The 24,596-nt window shown below is 37.2% G+C and overlaps 1 protein-coding gene across 6 annotated transcripts in view; it reads left to right on the forward strand.

Moving 5' to 3' along the window:
• LOC110384287 (endophilin-A) overlaps positions 1–24,596 on the forward strand; it is a 38,657-nt gene that overhangs the window by 7,269 nt on the left and 6,792 nt on the right. For 2 of the 6 annotated variants that reach the window (XM_064038948.1, XM_064038949.1), the window contains exons 2-10: positions 16,316–16,396; positions 21,214–21,282; positions 21,593–21,809; positions 22,565–22,698; positions 22,808–22,874; positions 23,003–23,056; positions 23,386–23,471; positions 23,564–23,667; positions 23,752–23,843. In XM_064038948.1, the coding sequence (XP_063895018.1) occupies positions 16,352–16,396; positions 21,214–21,282; positions 21,593–21,809; positions 22,565–22,698; positions 22,808–22,874; positions 23,003–23,056; positions 23,386–23,471; positions 23,564–23,667; positions 23,752–23,843 (868 nt within the window). In that variant the 5' untranslated portion in view covers positions 16,316–16,351. Of the gene's footprint in view, positions 1–9,150; positions 9,305–16,315; positions 16,397–21,213; positions 21,283–21,592; positions 21,810–22,564; positions 22,699–22,807; positions 22,875–23,002; positions 23,057–23,370; positions 23,472–23,563; positions 23,668–23,751; positions 24,048–24,596 lie in introns of those variants that run through there. The other 4 variants (XM_064038945.1, XM_064038944.1, XM_064038946.1 and 1 more) reach the window with 4 other exon arrangements.

Below are 24,596 nucleotides of genomic sequence, written 5' to 3' on the forward strand. Positions count from 1 at the left end.
TGTTTAAAGCGTGAAATACGTTTAAGGTTTTCCTTGTCTGACTTAGCTATAATAAAGAGAATGTTTCTAGTAACATATGTGCCATAGCAGGGATCGAATGGGTTTACGTGTAAAAACTGTTACAGACAGCCAATTGGATCTTGGAAAGAGCACAAAAACATCCATATTTTTTGTTACTGGTAGTTGCCTAGCAAATCGTTTTGTTAGGGATTGCCTTAATGGCTTTGTGCTTATTTGAAGAACGCGTTGAATTTTTTATAGATTTGCATTGTATACTGTATTTTGGTGGTTTTATCAATTTTCTAATATTGTTGAAATTATTTGAGTGTAATAAAGCTTAGCCCAATGTCTGGTGTCGTCATCGGCTGGTGGCGGTGGATGCGCGCGCAACCGCTTCGATCCAACCAGCCAGACATTTGAATGAAAAGAGATCGGTCACTCACTGAGCGTGTGGCGTCACGTGCGCGTCTGCCTTGGTCACTGTGATCTAATTATAATTGTCGTAATATATACTGACAATATCAGCATTCATACTATATTCAACACGTGCCATAAGTTGCATGAACATATAAATAAACCTGTACTTACTAGTTTTCTTCTACTTGAAATAGATCACACATGCACATTTTTATTTAGATAGCAAATAGTAGACATACATATTTTCATACTTTTCGGAATAAATGGGGTTCTGAATAACATACAGCGCAATGCCTGTAACGTTTACCATGTCACCACTATTGGGTCTCGTAACAAAATCAGGCACAGATTGCAGGATTTTTGCTTGCCCAAGCTGCCCCCGGCTTCGTGATCCCGGAATTTAATAATCATGCTAGATAAACTTGGATGAATAAATCAAAGGTAGAGAATCAATGTTCCCTCATTATAAGTGTTGGACAAAGCATTGTTCACGATTTTTTATCATAATTATTGGACATGCGATAAAACATTACGTTTTTGTGTCAACGAGTCGTTAATACACAAATCGTGTGAAGTACTCTTTTGGAAGACACTGAACGCATTATGTATAGAATTTTAGATTCTGGAAACAGAAGAGATGCAGTTTTAATATTGCATTCTGAAAACGTTTCAAGGAACACAGAGCCCCAGTTATCTTTTATGAGATTGCCGTCATGCACGTCTCCGAGACTTGTAATGGCTTCCTGTACTAACCAATCCCACCCAAAACAAAAATGTGAAAGACTGCCAAGTTCGATAATATGGGAATGCTTCGCCTATAAAAGAAGTGAGATCTGAATAAGTACCAAGTTCCATACACATACCTCAATTAAAAATAGTTACTTTTTAATGATGTTACTTGGCAAGTTTTCATACACCTTGTTTTAAATCTACTAAACGCAATGAATCAAGTATTTAATTTTCTATTAAAACTTGCCAAGTAACATCATTAAAAAGTAACTATTTTTAATTGAGGTATGTGTATGGAACTTGGTACTTATTCAGATCTCACTTCTTTTATAGGCGAAGCATTCCCATATTATCGAACTTAGCAGTCTTTCACATTTTTATTTTGGGTGGGATTTCATTTATTTTTGTAAGGTTGTTCATTTTATTTTTTTCTTATGATGAAGTTAGTTAAAGAAATGTCTCATTTATACTATCTTTTAGATTTTTTGATATGCACTATGTTTCTTACAAAGAAATGAACTAGATTAACTAAATGGACTAGATTTACCAACTGACTGACATGACATGTTATCATATATTATGTTCGTGGATCAAAGTTACACATTCGTTATTTTCGAAAGTGATTCACACTTGGCCGTTTTCAGATTTTTACTTTACTTTGACTAAATACAAACCTTTGTACCATTCGAAGATATATTATATAAATATAGATAAATTTAGTTCGTTTTAGTTCCTTAGGGGTATAAATTTACACCGGGTATAAAACACCTTCATTATTTTGAAACCGACTCACACTTGGCCATTTTCAGATTTTTCCCTTTACCTTGACATAAAGACCTACCTCCATGCCAAATTTCAAGTCAATACGACTATTGGAAGTGGTCTAGGTTTTTGATGAGTGAGTCAGTCAGTGAGTGTATAGTAAAAATAGCGATTTTCTGACGTCAATATCTCAAGACCTACAATAGGTACATTAATGAAATTTTGTATTTTAGATAAGTGAGGGGGTCTCAACAGATACTAGAAATTTGATATGCGTAAATAAAATAGATTTTCAGTTACAGGGGGGTCGAATTTGGCCCGAAATGGTTCGTGTAATATAACCCACGGCCGGTGTGTCGCTTTTTTTGCTCGAACTTGGCGGACACACTGCCGTGTGTCTAGATATCGTTTTCTAAAAACAACTGCATGGGTACTTATTGGCAGGATTTTTACAATAAACGGTTGATAGAAATAGACCAATAATTCAATAAAGTTAGCAACAACAGTGAAATTAAACACATTACGGCATCAATGGAGCTTGTTTTTTCACAGCCTTGAAGGTGCGAGGGTTCAACGTATTTAAAAGGGAATAATACCGAACACGCGAAGAATAAACATTACCAACATTAACATTTACTTAAACACAGTTTAGTTTACCCGTAACTTTCCGTAGATCTTGTTAATGAAACTTCTACTATGTATAAAATATTCCCAAACTGTTCTCGAAATATCTTAGACTTAGAGCAAGTTTGCTTAAAGGAATTTTCTAGCTTGTTATTATAATTTTAACCTTCTAATACAAACTCAGTACAGTTATTGCACATTTATGAAAAATTGTGTTTGTTTTATTTTCATTTATTAGCTACATATATAAATTGTGTTTTTCTTATTTATAGAAAATATTTTTTGTAAACTGTTTCCTTAAGACAAGGCTTGGTAAAAATATCTTATCGCTTTGAAATAAAAGAGCATTATTTTATCTAGCTCCTCGATCTTCTTCATAAGTCTATCATTAGACTACATTGTTCTTGAAGGTTAATATTAAAAGTGATGAGAGCTCGACTCTGCCAGACGTGTTTGAATGACAGCATGAAAATGACTCGTGACGTGTTATCATGCTACTATTTATAACCTAAATGTCGCTCTCGTTACAAATCGCAGATTAGAAATAAAATACTTTGATGAGAGTAATAGGTACGCTGACCTTTGCGAGCATTTTAAAGGACTCATTTGATAACAAAAAGGTTACCGTTACCTTTAAGTCTGTCAGTCAAAAAATTAATTGGCAACTTGTTTTTAGAAAATTATTTTTTTAAAGGAAAAAGATAACATTTTTATAGTTCTTATCGACAAGGAAGAATCAGTCAACAGTACCTAAGTAGGGCATGGTGTGATACTCAATTGGCCTATTCTTTCGAAATTAATCTATAAATATTCTATTATATTATAAATAAGTTCGCAGACTCAATAAAGTCTTAATTTCATCAGTCTGCCCTCTAGCTTAGTGATCAGAAAACGAATTTGCTAACTCAATTCTAAGAAATAATAACGTGTTTTATAATTTAGAAATGTCTATTAGATTACGTCTTAGGTTAGATTTGGATTATAGAAATAACTTTATCAGAAGGTAATGAATATTTCGGCATGCCTGAGGGACATAATTATTATTGCGTGGCCGTCATAAAGAAAATTGACTTACCTGAGAAATCTGACATCGAAAAGGAAAATAATTGGCTATTCCTGTGTTGGGGATCATGTGACTTGCAAGACTTTTCAGTCCAACAACTTTAAATTATTTTCTGTTTAATAGATAAATGACATAAACTCCTGGTGATCTAGTTTAGTTGCTTACCAACACGAAAAATAAAAGCCGCAAATAGCACTTATTCAATTATTGCCCATTATTATTTTATGAAGAGAACCCACGCGCATATTGTTTATACTCCGAAATAACCATTCTCTGAAATACGGTTACAGTAAACCAGCGAAGCAAAAGGTATGATATTTCCATGATTAAAATACACAGTAACAAATACATAATGTTATATTATTACATTCTATTAATAGGCTTCATTGATAAAGTAGAAATAAACAAATGTACAGGCGTACTTTTGCAACCACATTTCAACGGTGTGGGATGGGTTCGTGGGAGGACACGCGCTCGGCTCTGTTTTCATGCCTTCAGCTACTGAGAATCAAGTTAAGCTAATAACTATGATTTCACGCCACACTTATCAATTATTCTCGTGAAAATTGAGGCCTCCATGGCAACCCAGGTTTACCGCAGGTTTTGCGGTTTACTTGTAAATCTCGTCCGTGGATTACCGCAAAATCATGGCTATGGAAAGCGCTGAGCTTTGAACAAGCGGTCCTTTTTGGATGTTTGAACAAATTCAAAAGAGCCTTCATTTTTTTGCCCGTTCTGTAATGATTAGGAGCGAGGAAAGTTTTGGTGCCCCTAGTAAATTATTTTTTGCTTCTGTCCATTAATAATGTCTTAACGGAGAAAAGGTCAATGAACGAATAAACAACACTTCAGGGACACAATATAGATCCATCTGAGAATAATAGATTAGAAACAGCACTTCAAACTAATATGTAGGTAGTTCAGATTGGTTTCTTGTAGCGGTCGAAGTATAAATGTCCAGCAAATGTCTATGGAGTGCTATAAATCCATGTTCTTGGAAGCTTTGTAGCGTACGTGCAAATCGAGTTTTGTGTAGGACTTCCACTAAATTGGCAATAGTTAGAAATGTACAACTGATAACGACATACGTATCTGATTGAAAATTCATATTGTACTACATGTAACCGTATGGATTCCAAAGATAATTACTTTCATCATGTCACGGACAATGGATTCCTACATCAGAAATGTTGGGTACTACCTACGTTAGAAAGCCTCCGGCAATATGTTGGTGAGCGATAGTACCTTTTTGTTAATTAGTAATTGGCAATGTGGGCAAAATTTAGTTCAGATATTCCCCAAAGGTCTCCAACAAATAGAGTAATTAACCTCGTCCAGATAAATATAGAAATTCGTTGAAATAAATCTAGTTATTACTATTAATGATATCAGATTCTTGTTCATGGAATAATAATTAAGACCGAGTTAGGTAGAGACTGAACTATTTCTGTTTTAATCATGTTTACTTAGTCTATTTAAAACTTCAAGGAACAAGATACGAAGCTTGTTTGAAGTACGTCCTATAGGTACTTTGTGTGTTCTTGGCAGGTTTATCCTGAGGGGTATTGAGCAGCACTTACCTTCGTACTAACAGCCGCCTACAATACGCCCGCGAGCGTAAGGTTTATAGCGTTATTCACACAAAAATGAGAGGAGATTTACTTTTCGAACAACAGGTAGATTCGAATAAAGAACAGCTGATATAACACGTAGAACTTCATACTGTGTATTATGAAGATGCCTACATATGTATGTACTACATACTAAGAGCAGTACTACAAATTGTTCTCCGGATCGCGTGCTATAAATGGTCCCAAGGCACAGTTTGTTGAAATAGTACATGCGCCTATTACTTGCTAGTGTCCCTCGTTGGACTCTTGCAATTTCCGCCCAGAAAATGGCTACGTATTATTCCCAAGTTTTTTGTTGCTGTTATACTAAGTTTATCTGTCTCGACTTGTGAGCATAACATCATTTGCTTAGTGTCTGATGAATTTGCTACTCTTTGGCACTAACTCCGAGCTTACCGAAGAGACTTAGTTACTTCAAAGAGACTACTCAAGTACTTAGTAAACAGCTTCTGTATTATGTATTCTCAAAGTATATTGAGTAGGATGTTTATACGCTATCATGGCTGTGCAACGTGTGCCGAGGTGTGTTGCGATTAGTTTAGCGCGCCGACAGACTAGGCTCATCTCCGCACTAAACTTCGTTACGTGCGAGCGGTGGATGCATGTGTACGGAACCCAATGGTCTGTGTTATTGTGTTACGAACAACGTGCAAAGGTAAGAAGGTGCTTCGGGTAGCTATCATAACAGTTAAGCGAATGGGAGGTCGTTCTGGAAGAAAGGACACTCTCGAAAACGTGTTAACTCCACTTTTGAAGTGTTCTACTAGTTTTTTTCATGTTTTGGTTGTAATTTCAGGGTAAATATAACTATCGGTATGTGGGTAGTATTCAATCCACTGTAAAATATTATTAATAATTTTTTAACAATCTGTTTCTATTCCAATAGTAACCTTTAAGTGCTTAAGTTATAAATATGATCTTATAAATACCTGAAAAGTAGAAATACTCATGTTTTAAAATGTTACATCGTATTTTTCCCGTGAACTGTAAATAGGGGAAGCGGGGCGTTCGAGGCAATTATTGGAATGGATCGCTTTCCGTGGAATACCTTTATAAAATGTATAAATATTATATCGCTATGTGACAGCAACTGCAGTTATAAATACACTCATTTAGCTGTTAAAGTTCCGCGGCCGACAGTATGACGTCATTGGGCCGGATTCAGAAGTCAATTGATATTTTATGCTTACGTAACAACGAAAATCTTTGAATTCCCGCAATACTAATTGACCTTTCCTAAATTAATTGAAATACTATTTTAGAATAATGGTATAACAGTTATGTTGTTTAACAATCCCTTTATTTGATGGTCCTTAGTTACAGGAGTAGGAGGGTCTTGAAGGAGACTAATTTTACATTTAATGTTCAAAGCGAATGTTCAGCCAACTTTGGCTTATCTCGTTCTAAGTCCTGGCACAATTTGGAGCACACTAAGACAAGTGTATGCCTATAAATCACGCCAATCCACAACGCAATTTAGCAGCAGTCCAGACCGAATTATTCTAGGCTTAGAATTGGACATAAGGACAAGAAAGTAATATTATTGAAAGGGTCAGCCTTAAATGTAGGTACTAATAATATAGAATACATTCAATTGGCAGTGTTATCAGAATAACACTGATATTTAAAAAACGAAAACAGTATCTACTCCCTTTTCAGCACATTTTGTCCGGCATTCGGAATTAATGAAACCGTTTATGAGTATTGCGATACATTTGTTTCACGCTGTTTCGTGATTCTCATTTTATACACTTTGTTTCTTTTTTTTAGTTTCGAAGATCGTTATCCTTAAGGAAAACATGGACCCTGTGGGGTATTGAAGTTGCTAAGTAGATTATAAATAAAACATTTCAAATGAAAATAGAATGTGGGATTTTTTAGCTTCGTAGTCACAATGATTTATCTTTCAAGCCAAATCTGGAAGTTGCGTAGGCGTTTTGGTATTGATATAATGATATGTACTGTGAACTTAAATAGTATACTTAACACTTGTTCACTATTCAGCGATTTAAATAATTGCCTAATAACGGGTGATTTTTTAAGTGGTATAATTTTCAAAAATAACACAAAAAATTTGATGAAATCTATATTGGAATCGATAGAACGATCAATATAATTTAATGTTTGAAGATGATTTCATGCAAATGCTGGCCGCGGCTCCGGTTTAGATGGCCCATTTGCAAGGCCCAATTTCGGCACTCTCTCCAACATATCAGCCGGTATATTACGAATAAATGCTTCAATATTGGCTCCCAGTGCGTCAATCGTTGTTGGTTTATCCCTGTAGACATGAGCCTTAACATGGCTCCACGAGAAATAGGCCAAAGGCTTTAGATCACACGATCTAGGCGGCCAATTGACGGGCCCAAAACGTGAGATGAACTGTTCACCGATTATCACTCAATTAGGCCATTGTTTCGCGTACCGTGTGGCATGTGGCACCGTCTTGTTGATACCACAAGTCAGGCATGTCCAATTCTTACATTTTGGGAAAAAAAAAACGCCAATCATCACACGGTAGCGCTCGCCATTTACAGTAACGTTTCGGCCATTGTCGTCTTTGATAGTAAAATTCAATAATTTGCAAGCGTTGTTCGTTCGTAAGTCGATTCATGGTTAAATTGTAGACCATACTGAACAAGTTTGATAATGACACAAGACACGATTCACGCGTGATCTGCCAAAAACAGTGTTGCCAAAAAGATACCAGCAAAAAAATATATTCATATGATAGAATTTGCTGTTTTATATACTTAGGTGTAATTTTCCAACCCCCTATAAAACTAAATCAGTTGCACCTCCATATATTCTGCATAACACAAAGGCCCTTCATGTATATAGAATAGAGGTTGGAGCGATAAATATGCAAGCAGCTGAAACACTTCAATAATTCATAGTACGTAACTCGTCCTATATCAGGGCTTTCTATTTGCGGAGGCGCCAATCTTGTGCGCTAGCACAGTGCACGAATTCTAACTAACTTACTCGTATGTACCACAGAATAAAGATGTACAGTAGTGAAAGTACCTACTACTAATGTTCTTAAAAATGAGACACACACACACACGCATGTGCATCGAGGAGCTTTTACCGGTTATACTGAGTGTCGTGCATCGAGCATATGCGTGTGTAAGCGTCATTGTTACGAACGTTGGTACGTAGCTTCACAACTGTTTACAAGAGAATATATTTAAGCTGTGTAGGTATGTAGCCTGCATACATGTAATTTCTTATTCGTCGCGAGAATTTCAACCCTCATTTGTTCTGGTGATAACGGTTGCTTGTACCGTCCCCCCGTCTATCACCGATGGCCAATTTCTCACGTTACACTGAGTAATTGCCAACTGACTTCCGCAATCTTTGACTGACGATGCCTTTTAAAGGCCAAAGATTGTTTAGTAAAAGAATAAGTTATTGGCTGCAATTTAATATAAATAAGGGTGAGTTTTAAAATATTGATGCCTTTTATTAATTCTTTTATTTATTATCAGGCCTGAATGCAGACTATCAGAAAAAAATTCAACCTATGCGGGGCAGAAATTGGCTTTTATACAGTTTATAATCCTTTTGTGTGGTTAGCGGGTAGGCGTTTTACAGCTCAATTTACTGAAGATAAATGATGTTCAAAATGTTGCGCGTATTTTAAGTGACATACTAACTGAAAGCCAGAAGAAAAGAAAATCGTTATGACGTAGCAATAAGCACCATTCAGGTTAAGTAGCTCATTATTGATTGGAATTTAATAAGCCTACGCTTTCTTGTTTCCACCTAATTATGAGGTACGGTAGAATTCGAGTCGATACATTAGGGATTCGACTTTAAATCGAATATTCGCAAATCGTTTCGAAATTGTTTGGAAGCGGATTGATATCGGGTTTACATGTGAGGGGCGAGGCTGCGCGCGCACCCCTACGGCTCTGTAGTGCTACGAGCGCTTCAGTCGCGTCCGAGCTACGTGAACTATCGACTGCTACGCCGTAGCACTACGATAACAAACTCAGTATATTCATATACCGTCAAAGTGAATCAGTGACGTGATCTCAAAGAAGCCGCCGGATCTTATTGAGAAGGACTGAAGGTAATAATAATAACTATTTGATAAATATACTAATATTCATCTATAATATTGAATTATATTTCTAGTCTAGCGATGTCGTAATATCCAGAGCATTCTCTTCTACTAATGGACATTAGTTAAGAAGTGAATGCGCTAGTGTAAAATGGAGCCAATTTAAATGATACTGATATTGTAGGTCTCACAACGCATTTCTTACTTTTTGAGACATTTAATAAGCCATGCCGAAATTCATAGAAGATTACCTACTTATTGGGGATTCATTCATAAACCTAGTGCTATACGTACACCTTCGTGTACGTTCAATAAAGGCTTCCATTGACCTATTTGAGCTCCATAGTTACAAAGAATATGCGTTTTAGTACATTGGACAGATTTGTATAGAGTAGTTTCGAAGCTTTATTATATGGAAACAGAATGATATTTTATGATGTAGCCGGTGAACGAAGCGGTCGGTAGTTTGGCTTAACGAAGATCTTAAAAAAAACTACAAAACTATTGCCTTTGTTCATATCTCTTCCAAGCAGCTTCTATTCTACTGGGAACCACATTCACGACTCGTCGCTTCACTAATTGACGGAGAAGTAATTATAGATTACAATAATCTGATTAAATAAAGCCTTCGCAGATGGTGTCGCCGATTAACCTCCTTCGGCAAGTGATTATCGAATCGATTTAACATAATTATAAGTGTAAAGCTTGCCGACGCGGGAACGGTGATAAACATGAAATGTATCTGACGCTTATCGTCCTGCGACGTCGTAAAAGACGATGGAAAGAGTTAATATTGCATCGGCTGTAATATCCGTACCGGACTGGGTTTCAGTTATATGTACGTGTATTTTACTGCGGATCGTAAGTCTTCTTTTAGCTGACAGAGAAGACAATTTGGGATTTTTCCTTAATCAACATGCTTGTCCAAGTAAATTTAATTTGTCTTTGTCTCGTGATGGAATTGTAATCTAATGCGTTGACTTGATTGTCTAGTTTTATCGAATCTTCTGAAAACATTTTTCGATTTTAGTTCTAAACTTCATGTAAAATAATGACATTCAAAAGTAAAGAATCATGACATAATGATTCCCTTCTCAAAAAAAGGTTGTATTTTAACAGTAGTACTGATTGTGTGCAGTCAGACCCTGCAACATAGGCAATATTTTTTCCGCGACATGCGCTATTCTTACAAACTTCGTGCCGTGAGATAAGTAGTAGAATATTATTCATCTTTTGACGTCTTCTAATCTCCACTCACCGTATAAGAGCTCAAGTAACTTCGGTGTTATTAAAAAGGGGAACCTTTAAGAAAAACTGCCTCGAGATTTGCATATAGCACATATCGATAAAGCCGACAAGTGTTACGTCATGCAAAAGTACTTATATTGGAAACGTGTTTATATTTTTAACCCCAGTAGCGTTATATAAAGCTTGACATTAGGTTATGTAAGAGTACATTTGTTGCAAAACCTTTGATTAACGAAGTGTTTAGTTCTTTCGTAATCCGAGTACTTTAAGACGTGAGATCAAATGAAGATTAAAATTTTGTAAAACAAAACAGGTTGTTCGTACGATTAAGCGTTAGTGGTTTTGTAAAGGTACGCCGTTAACCGCTGTTGAACTACAAACGTGTGAATTATTTAGTGGCCTACCTACTACGTACTAATACGCACCTGTGGGCTTGTGGGAGTAGGCCTTAATGTAGACAAGACAGCTACAAATTGATGTATGTGTAGGCGAAACAAAAATATGAACAAAGGGTCCGCAAAACATTTTCATTCAGAATATGAAAGATATTTATAGATGGTCCCTATATACGATTGTCCTGTTATAAATAAACTGTAACTGTCTACAAATTGACTACAGAAAAAGACGAAGAAATATAGCTTCGTGGATACCGTATTTTATTTTAATAACCGTTCGCCAAGAGAGTCGAGACTCGATTTATTATACTTTTTTTATTAAGAAAATATGAATATTCCTTTACTTCTAGGAAAAATATAATAAGATCGTTTCACGGAAGTGGGCTTGCTTCAATTAGTATGTAGCGAGGGATTACGTAGAGCTCTTTATGAAAACCGAGGTGCATTTAAAAGTAGTTTATAGGGCGGGGAATGATTTATTTAAGTACCAGACGTCGACTCATGGATAATGTGCTGTGGAAGTCACTATTGATTTTTGCCATCTAACAGGTGGGTCCTGCAATATTGAACATCTCTTGCGTCATTTTAAAGAAGGCTGCAGTGCTCTCGATCGTAGAATTTCAATATGTTCTTAACCTCGAGATACTCATTATGTTAATACAGACGCTTCATATTCATGTTTCTTCTGAGTATTATGCAGGGCTCTAATCTATTGATATCATAACCCTTGACTTTATAAAATTACATCCTCGTATAAAAAGTGTACAGAAAGGATCGCGAACTATTGTTGCGAGTTTTCTACCACGGCGTAAAACTTATATTGGAATACTATTGTGTATTGTATGCCTCGCGGACATATTGTTGTCATATGGAAGTTTTTATTCTCCAACATTATGTAATCGCTCACAATCTAAAAATATATTCTTCTCCTCATTTTTATAGCGTTTACTAAGAATTTTGCCAGAAAGCGTATAAAAGTCGATAGCTATGTATGTGAGTAGTCAGAACTCAGAATAATTACATCTAGGTACTTTTACGGCGCTTTACCCTCTATCAATTATTCAAAATATGATAAATCTGTAGCTTTGTTAAAACATGATAATTCTATAGCAAAGCCTTTTTGACGTTAACTTGTAATCCCATTTTCATTGTGGGTTCCGAGCGATTCCAGCAAATTGTTTATGAAATGTTTATTATAAAATAACTTCTATTGCAGTTAAATGTCAGGCTATAATGAGATACGTAGGTGTAGGTTCACAGTTAACTTTGATTGTGGTGGGCAGAATGCAAAATGCAGTGACGTTTTTTCTAATGAGACTAATGTCATATCTATACATACTTTTTCGTTAACATTATACAAGTTAACTAAATGTTTCCTCTTCCAATTTGGAAATTCGGTAAAAAATTACAGCACCCTGAGAATCATGTTGTCTAAACCCAAAAATTGAAGCTTTTCTCGCTTTGTTAGCCTCGTATCTCGCGCTATATATGTCCATGCGACAAACGCACAATAGCCAGATGTTGCCAGTCGAAACAAATACGCGCGCCCCAAATTACATTTGTTTCATGTTCACACTGTTCACTTTGTGTGAATTTTTCCCAGTATTTCAAACAAACCCCCGTCCGTATTAAATTATGCCGAGCGATTTGCATAATGCTGGATCTTCATTTATCGCTGGCAACACAGACTCTGCTTAAACCTTTATATTGAGTTCATTAAGATTAATGGCTTTTCAAAGACAATTTTGAATAGATAAGCTATTAATCTCAGCAGTAATTGGCTGTATAAACATGGCGTACATATGTAGTAATAGTTACTAATAGTGGGAGCTAATGAACCCGAATTGATATTTATCTTTGATGTTCTGTCCGTGTTTAGTCAGGCGACATGTCCGTTTGTGTGAAGCCGTGGCGCTACGCTCACTGCTAGTGTGTAATTGGCAATTTAGTCTATCTATAGAATTGTGTACATACCACTAATATTAACTCATCGAAATAAAAATGGCTTCCCTGGATGTATTATTAGATAATAACATAGGCCTGGCCACGTGTTGAATGTGTGAGCTTGAGTGTTCAAGGATCGTAATGTCGGGAAAAGGGAATAATTCCATTAACAACCTCGTAATTATAATTTAGGATTTACTTAATGAGATCTCGAAAAATATATTGTGACACTTTATAAGGACTGTCGCAAATTACGTTTCTGTGTACTTTAAGGATTTGTGGTTTTACACAGCCTTCATAATGTTGACAGTAATATTTTATAATGAGGAGAGAGCAAAGAAAAGATGCGCAGGTGTCTGCGGAGGGTTGAGGATCCACTTATGAAAAACATGAATAACGCAATTTGACTTCATAAGAACCCGCAGCGATAATGAAAATGGATTTAAGTCCTCCCCCCGCAGCTTTCATCACCGCCTACACACATCCCGCCTTCTAGAACACTGGAAGGTTAGATGAGGGTAAAAATATAAAATCTCCTTGATTTGCAACGTTTCGCGATGTCAAAAACCTTTAGTCCTTTGTTCTCGCAGAATACGTTAAATTCTTTCTAGATTTCGGTAAAAACATCAAAAGGTTTCACACAAAAATGTAGCTTGTTCAGGTTCATTCGTTATGAACTCTAATTTAACTAAGCTTTGCTTAATATTTCGTACTTGACTGAAACATAAAGAGGTGTAATTAATGTTTAGAGTGGTTTTCACGAATGAGTTGCCCCTTTTCATGCTTATGTTACGTGTTGATATATTACGTTATAAAACCTAAAGTAACTTTAAGAGAGTTTGTACACATTTGGATGAGTATTATACACAAAAAGTTCGGTAGAATGGAGATTCTATTGCTTTTTTACCCGACTGCCAAAATAAGTTTTAAAGTCAGATATTTCATATGTATAACGATCCAAGAAATTATGTAGAACATTTTTTCATGTACTGAGAAATGAATATCATGAAAAATCAGGCCCAGTGTTAAAAATTAAGTACGTAACGGAATTATTTTCAGACCCAAAGGTCGTATAAAATTATTGGATCGCGCTCACAAGCATACAAATTTTAATATCACCGTAATGAGTGACACGGGAGAACCGCCCACGTATCGCGGTCTAATATTACTAATTTTCGCTTTCATAAACGCGTTTACGAGTATGACAAACCTTTTCACATTTTGAAATAAAAAACCGTTTTAGAAGGAGCGTGAAATAACAATGAGATTGCATTCCAAGTAATGAAACTTGAAGGTCCAATTAGAGTTAATCGCGGGCTCTCTGCGGACAAAGATACGAGTTCTGCAGAACATTGTATGTGATTTGATGTCGGGTGCATTCGGCTTCATTTAAGTTGGAGCGCTAGCTATCTGGGTAAGTGGTTGGGTGCTGACATAGTTGCCTTTACAGACGTCTAACTTAGATGCTACAGGCAAACATTTGCGGTCTTTTGAGACATTTTACTACCAGTTTGTTGTTATGATTATGGCGTATGTAAAAGCGCTGCTTAATAACAGCTTCCAAAATACTGCTCTCTAAATCTATTCAACCGAATTTCTCATACAGATAGTGGTTTCTCCATTGGTGCGATTAAACTGATTGATTGATTTGTTACTTGATGCATATTAAATTGGACTAGCTAATGCAGTAATCAAACAAACAACATGTAAATAGGCGAGCTTAATTTGACGTAATTTCAATTAGATGTATATGCAGTGCTACGCCGTAGCGGCACGTCTACAAAGCGCTACGCTGCTACGAGAATAAAGCTAAGCACACATTGTACGTTGTGATCCATTGTTATCATCTGCGAACAATTCTCTATTACAAAGAACTTTTATTAGCTACTATGTATTATTATCGCAACATATTCTCTATTGTTCATATTTATTAGATAAATAATTTATTACATTGTAATGAATTGCGTTAATTTTTGATTAACATGATGAAGTCACAATTTATTAATGCAAACCCATTTTAAATATTTAACTCAAAATTGACAGCCGTGCATTTTTATATCTACTAAAACTTTTTATACGTTACAATTTCAGGTAATAACAGTATCTTATCGTTTCAACAACAGGTTAATAGGTACTTGAAGACTGTACAGTAAATACTAAACAATCGTTTACTCGCGAATGAATTGCTATGACACAGCAAGAGTTTATAGGCCCTTAACCCGCGACTGTACATTGCCCTTTATATAGGACAACATACTGTATATAAAGGATATTATAGATATTATCATCCGTCGTGCCTTTTCTTATTTCCACTAGGGTCGGCTACTAAGCTTAATCGAATATGATATAAATACCTTTTCTTTAAGACCATCTCCAAATAATGCTGATAACCTTAGACTATGGTGAGATGTCAAAGTTTTGATTCCTCGCCCCCGCTCGCTGAGTAAATAATTTTATGACATGATATGATGTTTGAATACTCATGTTGTGTTTCGTTTATAAAGTTAGGACATTGATCTACATTTCAATGGGAGGCAGTGTCTTTAACCTCGATTATTATCGATCGATCATCATAGTATACATAAATAACACGTTCAGAATTGTTCATATCTGCTGCCCTTTTAATTGTTATTTTCAACAATGAAAAGTAGATTTAGGTTAAACTTAAGAAAAGCCTGGAACTTAGCAACAAAATTTCCCTAATCTCAAACTACTTTAGCCTTTAATTAAATAAAGCTTAAACAGCGTAAGTTAGTTCATTAAAATAAATTGTGAAAGATAAAACCATCAAGATTTTTCCCTCGGGATCGGCGACGTCGGACAAGGCTAACGTTAATAGATTATCAGCTAACCATTAATGGGGTGAGGGCGGTCAGCGCCGGACTCGGTCATAGTGCACATTAAGCTGTACTACCGTAATAGGGTTATTTTTGAACAAGCCGGCGATTACATAATGTTACTTACGGTACCCGCGACCGTATCGATCCGTTAATGTGGCACCGTGCCAATAACAAACTCGGCTACCCTACTCTCCGCTGTTCTGCCGGCTCCAGAAGAGGGACTTGCGCCCGATGATAAAAGTTTCCGTGTTAAAACTGTAAGTGCTTTTTACTGGCCGCCTCTGTTACACGTACCGAATAATTATTTCGTAAACTTGCCGCCTGCTTCTTCAACGTTCAACTTTAAAGTTTAAGACAAAATTGCGCTGACACATCCAGCGCATTGCACGACAAGTGCACTGCGTCTGCAAACTGGTGGACTCTTAATTAAACTCACACCTTTTCACATTTTTATTAATCCTTGCTTGTCCTTTGTTATTAATGTTCAATAGGACTTTAATAGACTACCAACGTTTTGTTCTAAATCCTATTTGGATTTTTTCTTTAGCGACTAGCTCATTGAATCCTTAATTAATTTAACTTTTTTGTTTCAGATAAATTAACGCGAGGATAGGCGCAACACAACAATCATGGCTTTCGCCGGTCTAAAGAAACAAATCAACAAAGCCAATCAGGTGAGAGAGAGTTTATTATGAAACCTTCTTTTTATACTTTTTAAGAAAAAATATAAGGCCGAGATTAAAAAGTTTTTTTGTGAAGAAAGCTTTCCGGATTATAGCATCGTAGACGGCGAATAACAGAACTTTACAAGGTTTCCAGATTATAATGCTAATTCAATACGTATGAGTGCTGTTGTTATTTCTATTGTAATAACGTTTTGTTTCCATTTTCCTTTTAAGTACCACCGTTTAACGTAAGTCTTTTTATTTTGTTTATGCGTGAGAGATTTGTGTTTTTGGATGTAATAAAAACACGTCAAGATTTTAATTGGCTTCCCTGTTCTAAGACAATATTTACTTAATATTTCGGTAAGGTCGAAAGGGTTTACATAAAGTAAGCAAGTCTTCAGGGCTTGGCTTTAATTGTTTTGTATGAAAATAACTGAAATTATAATAATTGTTCTTGAGGCACGTGTATAATTACCATATTTATATTGGATTTGGCTTTTTCCATTACCATGGCTATTTTTAATGACGGACTGCCTTGACGCGATGATGGTACTGCTAATATGATACTGAACAGATGTCCTCATAAAATCCGTGTATTTATTTTGTGCCTGTGGCTAAATTGATTAAGCGAACACAGACATGTCCATAAATAACAGCTATCTTTATTGTTCACTTGTAATGATAACAATAAATCTTAGGCTGTTGCTTGTATTATTTGAAAATCCAATTACCAACCTGAGTACTGCTCTATTGCTTTAGTACCTGTGTTATTACCAGCCAGTTGCGTGTTTTAAATCAAAACTTTTTACATCCTCCTGTATACAACAATACAAATAGGAACGGTAAAGCAGAGAACATTTATCACACGCCCCGGGTTCGCACTTGACCGGGTTTTTTAAATTCAATTTGTAGTAAAGTCAGCATTTCACCTCGCGACATATTGTACATTCGATTCTGCTGAAATATTTTTCAATTAACCGGTTGGATGCGCACGGAGTTTATTAAAGTTAATAACCATACCATCCCCGACATTGTTTCCACTGAGCCTATATATTTAGATAATATAACAATCCCGCCGTTTTGTAAGCTTAGTTTCCTCTCCCCAACGTTCTGTTTCCTGCTAATGGATGAAATGTTTGCGAGTATTACCCTGAAAGCCAGGTCTGTTATTTATTTAGAGACTAAATCGTGATGAAAAATAAACTGAGGGCACCTCGACCCCTGGACGTACTGCCTGCAAGCACGTTCCAACCCTGTAATGAATTCATGAAAAGATTCACGACAGAACTTGCTATAAAGTTTAGTCCAACTATAAGTTTAAATACATTTTGCCCGCATAGTCATCAGTATTACGTGCCTGAAACATTTTCTGTGTACGGTCACTATTTTATTATTCGCCATTATGTTACATAATGACACTAGACGGGCTCATAATGAGACAAGCTCACGCGTCATTAAATATGTATTCATAATGTGAATTTCGGTTTTGTTATTTACATTTGTATTAAACTTGCTTTATCATAGTTGACACCATCAAATAATTTTCACAGTAGCCCGTAGAGCAGTAATTAGCAGTCGATAGATAAACTCTTATATTGGAGTACATTCCTTATAAGAGAATATGATCTCGGAAATTCTCAAGGCCTAAGTATGTACGTTAGTCCAGGACAAACACTAGGATGAAGACTACACTTTATTTAATACGGGTAGGCAAGCAGATCTAGCGTGATTGATGACCAGACATAGCCGGTAATGGCAAATCTCGATTACGCCCTCCCCGAAACTATCGCTCAGTGAAGTTATGAGCGAACTTCCATCTAACATAGAACGTTGTTTTTATAATTTTACTGAGAAGTGGAACTCGAAGTATAATTGACTTCACCTTTGGCATTAGTAAACGTTGTGAATGAACAAAAATATTGTTTTAGGCCTCTCACAAGTTATTTACTCGTCACCATTTGTAGATTTTCCAATGAATTAACAGGTTAACAAAACGCGTCTGTATTGTGACTACTTTATATTTAAATAGAATGCTCCTGGTTTTTTTATGCCATTATCTGTAGGAAAATGAATAAAAAATATCGTGTGCCTATTGTTTTATAGTTGTGCCGTTTATTTTACGACTGTTACCGGACCACAAAACATTTCGGCGCAATAAACTGTCCAGTTTGCTTACCGTGCAGTTGGTACGCCGTAAAAAGTACCACAAAATAAAACAACCAAGGTCCCGGGATACATGAAATATTTCGGTTATTGTTTTTGAATGTTTATTCAATAGTCACACGGTAGAAAGTTTTGTTTCCATTTTCATTCTGATGTTCGATACGCTTCAATAAATGATGCCGTAAAATAGTAATTGGTTGAACTTGTGACCTTATTCTCCAATTTGTAAGAAGTAAACGTAGCGATAAACGCAATTTACGATAATCTTCGCCGCACGTGTGCTGTAACCTCAAACATATCTTTTGCTTCCTCTCATTTTCACACGTTTCCAGTGAAGTACATTCTTGGGATGTGTAATGAACTAGTATTGTTCGTATGACATCATATATTACCCTCTATCACGGTCTCGTAAAAACGCTAGCTACGCCTGTTCAACGTAATGTCCTACCTATGTTCACAACGGTACAAGCATTTTAGGCCACGCGATCGATTTGTTATATAAATATAACTTGTGGCCACTTAAAAATGAATCACAAAATTGTATGAACATAAACATCGTATTGTTTTATGTATCCCTCAACATTATTTATTCAACTGTAGACTTACTTAATAATGAAGACAACAAATCACAAACCACTGTATACTTACATGTAATTTATATCAACTACGGCGAATATTATATTGATGTACGCTATAAATCTATTAGGATTAGGGTAAATGTTGTGGAAATCTTGACTTATCCCACGTTGGGTGTTTAAAGGACGGGAAGCGCGGGCAGAGGGGTTGGCCGTGACCTAGCCTGCCCTATATCGACGAGGTGCCCCAATTATAACGGCCTTCGAAGCTTCTCTCGAGTCCTGCGACATTGGACCAGGAATATAGTTAGATCGTTTTAATGGAGTTTGCTTCGTAGGTGTTCATACGGAAGGGAATACAATTTAAATCTTGTAACAATTTATCTTACAACGTTTACTCTACCTGTACCTTATTGTGATTTTTTAATAAAATTAAATGCTGAGGCTATAGCATTATTCGCTGAACAGAAAATTATTTCAGTCTTCTACAGTTAACCTGGTCACTGTGAGAATATGATTTAAGCAGATAGCCCGCGTAAACAAAATTGTACAATGAAAGGCAAAAGTCTGATTGTCTCGTTCAAGCCGAGTATTTTGATAATTTTTTGCTTATCTAAAAGTTGTGCAGTAAAACCACAAAACGTTGTTTACGAGTCCATCCCTGTTTTTACGACGGCCACAAGACATGACAAGGATCTTATTTCTCGGCTAACAAGGTCTTTGTTAGAAGGTCCCGCCCTCTACAATTCATTTTATAGTATCTATTGTACTGCAAATAGATCTTTATACGCGCAGTCGTGTGAAATGATACCACTTAGGAATATTAGGGCAGAAGTAGATCATAGAGGTTCTGGTGAGATTTTCTTTTATTTTGAGGGGCTTAGCTAGAATAGGATTACTTATATCGTAATATACCAGCATATAATAGAGTAACTGAAGACTATATTATTATAACTTCCAGTCTTTAGCTGATATCTCTAGCGGCAATCCCAATTTCAATTTCCAGTTACCCCAAATCTGAAGCTTACGTTATAAATTGCTTCGCGCTTTAATAATATAATAAATGGATGTCAAAGAGGAAGTATCAGTTTCATTCCGAGAATTTCAGTCCATTACATTAACGAAGCAATGTTACTACACACTTTGAGCCACTGACAAACCGCTAATCTTTATGTCTTGGTTTTCCTGCTAATATTATTGTTTTCTTTTCGAAAAATTTCACTATTCTTAATTTAATTAAGACATTGTGAGGATTATAATTAAGAACTAAGTTTTACTGCCTACCAACCACTCCAAAATATAATAAAGGTCAATTATACATCCATGAATGAGCAGCTAATAACAGCTACAAATAATAGTAATCGTCAGTTATTAGATAGTGATTGCGTCTGTAGTGAGTCATTAATGCAGAAGCTTTCCCCGTTATTACAGTTTGGATGTCGATGTGGAACGGGCACAATCCGGCCAAGGCTAGACCTCGACCCGAGCCTTTGTTCGCGCAACCCTCCCAATACTTCCGCGGTTTATCCTTTGTATAAAGTTTTTAACAGTAGAATGCACCGCATTAATGCTTTTACTCATTTATTAGTTTTTTTTTTCTGTTAAAAAGCCTTTAAAAGCAATTAAAGATATCAAATTGTCTGGCTCTATTCTCGTCCAATAACGCCCACCTAACGTTGCAAGTTATTTTAGTACCAAAGTGTCCTCTTACTAATTGAAATAAAGTGCTCATTATTCCTAAGGCGAGGTTCTCCCGGAGTACGACACTGTGACGCACACAGTCATAATGTTCCTTCTTCTTTCATCTACGCGATTTAGCAGGATTTGCGTGCGAACATTTCTAAAATGTCCACGAAACTTCAACCCATGTTTGCGAACCTATGCTAGCTAACAGTGGACTAGCACTTAACATTTTTTGATCGAAAAGGTATTGTGTACGCGAACAATTTTGATGGAATCTTGCCATTAGAATATTAAGTTATGACGTAAAGTGGAACCTTTACTGCTGACAGCTCCTTTGAAGTGTGTACGGTTATTGATAAGGTCTTCTAACATAAATAAAATTTTGTTTTTCTTTGTTTTCAGTATGTCACAGAAAAGATGGGAGGTGCCGAAGGCACGAAATTGGATTTGGACTTCGTGGAGATGGAAAGAGTAAGTATAACAGTAACTATACGCTTTTATGGAAATACAATAAAGTCTCACGTATGACTACTGAGGAAATATATAAATTCAGATGTTATTCCACAATCGAATGTAATAAAAGTGTTCGCTTATGAGAGCTCGTAACCACTGCTGAATATATTGGCTTGCCAAGGTTTACGTATATTCTTACCAATGATTTATATGGAAGTCTCAGCAAACTATTTTGATCTCAAGTTCCTCCATGTTTTAATATTTGCCTGTCCAGTCTCATGAGATTTTATAATTTAAAATAAGCAATGTAACATGAATATTGTTTTAGAAAACTGACGTCACCTGCGAGTTAGTCGAAGAGTTACAAACAAAAACAAAAGAGTTCCTGCAGCCGAATCCCACGGCGCGCGCAAAGATGGCAGCTGTCAAAGGCATCAGCAAGTTGAGCGGACAAGCCAAGAGTAACACGTACCCGCAGCCAGAGGGAGTGCTCGGCGACTGTATGCTGCTCTACGGCAAGAAGCTTGGCGAGGACACAGTCTTCTGTAAGTTCCCCTTTAGATATATGAATGTGTGCGAGTGTTTTTCGAAGATGGTGAACCGAACTTTGTCATTCAGATGGACACGGTATGGCGGGAGGGCACTCTGGCGTGTCGAAGCGCGCGGCGTTGTCGCGGCGCACGGTCCGCGTGCCGCCGCGTGCACGTCGCGCGGAGTGGAACGCTACGCTGGCATCGCACAGACGCCGATTTTTTGTTTCGTTTATCATTAGATTTTCCGTTCCGTTCTATCGTTTCGCAGTCATGCGACGTGCACGCAGCGTGGACGCTACGGGCACTGCGCACTCGTGAGGGAGTTGCGCGTGCCCGGCCTCTATACGCCTGATGGGTCTAAACTGTCTGACAACCTTTTGGCTATAATTTAAATAAGTTTTGAAAGTAATTTTAAACCATTTTCCTCGCATATGATTGTTATTAAAGAAGAACAAGTGGCAATCATCGGGCGTATTTTGGCAAAACCTCCTATGATAAGTTTGGTTGTCCTTATGAAATCAATTACAGCTTAAACCTGGTATTCATTTTCATATGTTTTCTTTTAGACAAGTATCACTTAGATTATTTTATTTTACTTCTGATTAACGTTCCTTTCTAGAAAGCTACAAAAGTGCAAGTATGAAAATAATGCTAGTTTCATTCTTTTTGGGCTTTGTATTTGGCCCGCACCTGTCCCGTATACTAAGACCGGGTCTTTTAGACGAAGGAGTTTAGACCTAATGATTTATTTAATAATACCTTCATAGCGAATTGCCTCATCGAGATGGGCGAGGCTCTCAAGCAGATGGCCGACGTAAAGTATTCACTGGACGACAATATTAAGCAGAACTTCTTGGAACCACTCCATCATCTGCAGACCAAAGATCTCAAGGAAGTTATGGTGAGCACCTTTACTTAAGGAAACATTTTTTTAAAATTATTTTGTATGATATAAACATTCATGAAAACCTTTAATATAACTAACGTACTTAATCAAAATTTCTTTTCAGCATCACCGAAAGAAACTACAGGGGCGCCGGTTGGACTTCGACTGCAAACGGCGAAGACAGGCTAAAGGTGATTATTATCAATTGTAGTTACATTATTCTATCAGATACTTATTTTTACTAGTTTGCATCTATCAACTTTTAATTTATTCATTTTTCTAAGTTTTTACTTTTTCTTTTTCGGAATGTTTTGGCCAGGCCCTGGTAGGGCCAGCCCTTACATGAGCCCAAGTCACAACACACCGAGACAGGGTATGTGGGGAAGTGTATGCTAAACTAAACACGATAGGGCTGTAGTGCTAAGCTAACACCCCGATCGAAGCCTCATTAGAATGTTTTCAAAACGTATAATGTGCGCTCGTTTTTTTCATGTTTTTGTTCCCGCCCTTCGCCTGCGTCGCTCCTAACCATCATTCATACCCTGAGTATTATTTTCGTCGTTTGGTTTGTATGCACCTATTTTTTTTTTTTGTTTTTATTTTCGTAACTAATTTCATTCACGTACTTGTACGCATTGTTGCGTGGCCGTGTGCGTACTGTACGTTTGTGAAGCGTCCGTACATCAGGTGCTCATATTGCAGACGATGAGATCCGACAGGCGGAGGAGAAGTTCGCCGAGTCACTTCAACTGGCACAGATCGGCATGTTCAACCTCCTTGACAATGACGTAAGTGGACCTTCGTTCTTACACCAGTTATTACCGTATAGTATTGTTAATTATTGATCGAGTATACACCGTAACGTGTGTGACATTCACAGGTAGAACAGGTGGCGCAGCTCACCTACTTCGCAGAAAGCCTATTGGAGTACCACCAGCAATGCACGGAGATTCTCAAAGGACTTGTATCCACGCTCATGGAAAAGTAAGTCACTTGAGCAATTTGATTCCGTTACTAAATTAATCGTTTATTTTTTATTTATTAACCATTGCATTTCATCTTTTCCAGGAAAGAAGAAGCGGTGAACCGTCCCAAGATGGAGTTCGTACCAAAGACCTTAGCAGATCTCCACATCGAGGGCATCCACGATTTGAACAATGGTAGGCGGTACGGTTCCACCCAGAGTTTATCCCGTCCCCGCCAACACATCCCCCCCTCGTCCTCTGTCGGCGACCTCAGCACCACAGATCCCTTCAAGGCTTGGGAAGCACCCTCACCCGTTCGTGCCCAAGTGAGGCCGGCGCCGGGGTTCAAACCGCACCCGGCACCACGGAATCAGTTCAATGGAAGGGACCCTTGGAGAGGTGACTTTGGTTTTATTTGCTGGGTTATATCTTATGTTTGGTTTTGGTTGTGGATTGCGGGTCACGGTGGCGGGTCTATTTTTAGCCGGGTTGGTTTGAGGGCAGTCCATAGTCGAAATCCGACTTGCACAAACACATGTATCATTGAGGACATTTAGCACGCTTTGGGGCACATTACGAGTTTCTCGGGACTCGGTTATGGCGGTGACTAATTATACACATCAACGGCCATTTCGTCTATTGCAGACGATTTATGTGGTGGTGTCTGTGATACAACGCCTTTCGTGACTGAACAGACCGATACGAGAGCGACATCTCTTACCACAGGCTTGACAAGAGAAGTAACTGGACATTAGTGTCGAACTATGTTCATGTCTTTTCTGTCTCTTGTCAGCAAGCACTCCGAACCAGGCTTCATCGCAAAATTTGCGACCCTCTGCGACACGTTTGCGCCATTCAGGACGTTTTTCCGCGAGCTTCTCCCAGTCACGGTGGTCGATTTTAAATGCTGCCATGTCTCGCTTGATGCAGTCTTTGAAACGAAGCAAC

The sequence above is a fragment of the Helicoverpa armigera genome, chromosome 17 (assembly GCF_030705265.1).
Source record: "Helicoverpa armigera isolate CAAS_96S chromosome 17, ASM3070526v1, whole genome shotgun sequence".
Lineage (NCBI taxonomy): Eukaryota > Metazoa > Arthropoda > Insecta > Lepidoptera > Noctuidae > Helicoverpa > Helicoverpa armigera.